Source organism: Danio aesculapii, chromosome 3 (assembly GCF_903798145.1).
Source record: "Danio aesculapii chromosome 3, fDanAes4.1, whole genome shotgun sequence".
Classification (NCBI taxonomy): Eukaryota; Metazoa; Chordata; class Actinopteri; order Cypriniformes; family Danionidae; genus Danio; species Danio aesculapii.
Genome location: NC_079437.1, coordinates 10,063,487 through 10,065,626, shown reverse-complemented (window position 1 = coordinate 10,065,626; position 2,140 = coordinate 10,063,487). Strand labels below are relative to the sequence as shown.

General features: G+C 29.4%; 1 protein-coding gene across 1 annotated transcript in view; it reads left to right on the top strand.

The window, feature by feature from the left end:
• Positions 1-801: 801 nt before the first annotated feature.
• Positions 802-2,140, top strand: part of pam16 (presequence translocase associated motor 16) — a 7,079-nt gene continuing 5,740 nt past the window's right edge. Inside the window, exon 1 of the mRNA XM_056453111.1 lies at positions 802-930. Coding sequence (XP_056309086.1) covers positions 928-930 — 3 coding nt within the window. The 5' untranslated portion in view covers positions 802-927. The remainder of the gene's footprint in view (positions 931-2,140) is intronic.

Genomic DNA, 2,140 nt, shown 5'->3' with positions numbered 1-2,140 from the left:
TTATTGTTTTGTTTTTTGTTTTTATTTAATTGTTTTGTTTACTTTTTGTTTTGTTTTTTAATTGTTTTGTTTCATTTTTTGTTTAATTTATTTTTTTTGTTTTCTTTTCTTTTATTTTTAGTTTAGTTTTGTTTTTTTGTTTTATTATTTTGTTTTGTATTGTTTATGTTATATTTTATTATGATGTAATATATTATATTATAAAATTATATATAGAAAAATATTACGTTGTATATTATATAGTATAACTATTATTAACAATATTATGGCTATAACAAACATTTATAAATAAATATTTGTGTTAATAAGAAAATAAAACAAGTGGTTAATAATTCAGGGGGGCTAATAATTCTAACTTCAACTATATATATATATATATATATATATATATATATATATATATATATATATATATATATATATATATATATATATATATATATATATATATATATATATATATATATATATATATATATATATACACTTTTTATGAAAAGATACTAATAAATATGAATAAAAATTTTATTACTATAATTATAATATAATTATAATGACTTTGTATTGTTATTTTATTATTATCATTAATATAATCTTTTATATTCGCTGTAATTCAATAGTGTGTATGTCACATTAATAATGCAATTATTTGTTGCTTCTTATTGTGATATTCACAATATAATAAAAACAACAATCCTATTTACATCCAATATAAAATAACATGGTCCGTCCTCATGGCGAATTAGCCATCCGGGTTACTCACGCAGTGACGTCAGTACCGTCCTACCTCCTCCAGCCAGCAGGTGTCAGTGCGCGTGCGTGTGTCCGTGACTTTTCTTCTCCGGCTTCATCAACCTTCATGGAGTTTTGCACGTGAAAATATTCGTCCCAAACCGAGCTGTATCCCATCACCACAGCTGTCCAGCCATGGTATGATCAGAAATTCATACAATAATCACTAGCGTGTTATGGTTTCTATGTCAGTAGCGGTGTGTTCAATCTCTGGAAATGATAGCAGTAGATTATTCGCTTACATGATCGCATGAAACGACCTTGTATTCACATCTTCACCAAATTAATACTGACATTTTACATTGTGAACAGAATATTGTTGTATGAACGTTTATTGAACGTATATATGTGTGCTGAAGTGACATGAGCCTATAACAAAACATGTTTAATTAACAGCTTGACAAACATGCTGGCTTAGAGTACACGTATCTTTTTATTTATCTAAGTTAATGTAATGTCATTTGATTATATATGAATATGTATATTTAGTATTATAGTAAGTGATTTAAGTGGTTATTAAACATTATTTATTGTTAAACTTTTATTATGAAGCAATAATGTGTCAGTGTGATGTCATATTCTTACCTTATACTAATATTGAGGTAAAGTTGGTTTTATATTCACACATTCAGACTTTCTCCTTAATAATATAAATTTCAATTCTAAATAGGTAAATCATATTAGCAGCTAAGGACTATCAAAGTACAACATTGTTCGCAGTCAAATAATAGGGATAATGTTGTTTTGAAGTCATACTTGCTATTCCAGACCGAATATTCAAAGTATATAAAAAATATATATTAAAATATATAATGACTAAAAATATATAAATAAAATATATTTTTTATAATTATAAGGGGCGTCGCTAGACCCAATTTACTGGGGCACGTGCCCCAGTAAAAATCTCCAGTGCCCCAGTAAATGCATTGAGATATGATTTACTTCATATCCAAGTGTATTTATTAAGAGTGGTAATTCCGAAATAAAGACCCTTTTCTCTATGTGCAATCGAACCACGCTGGTGAAAGCTTTGTGTTTAAACAAAAAGCAAACTGACGCATCTCCACGTGTGCGCAGAACACCCGCGCGCCTCTCGCACGCGCTGCTTTTCTGCCGGTGCGAGTCCCAGTAGTTAAACTGCGCGCCAAAAAAGCAGGCTACTTGGTTGTCACGCGCCGCTCATGCGTTGTAAAACCGGCGTAACAGCCTTTTTTGTTTAGCTGATCGACTAAACTAAAGCTTAAACAATATGATGGTGATCTTACGCATGCCTCCTGATAGATTTTTTTTTTGTATGAAGCAAAAAGGAGGGATGAGGAGTCAGGGAGGTAAAGACTTAATAAACCTA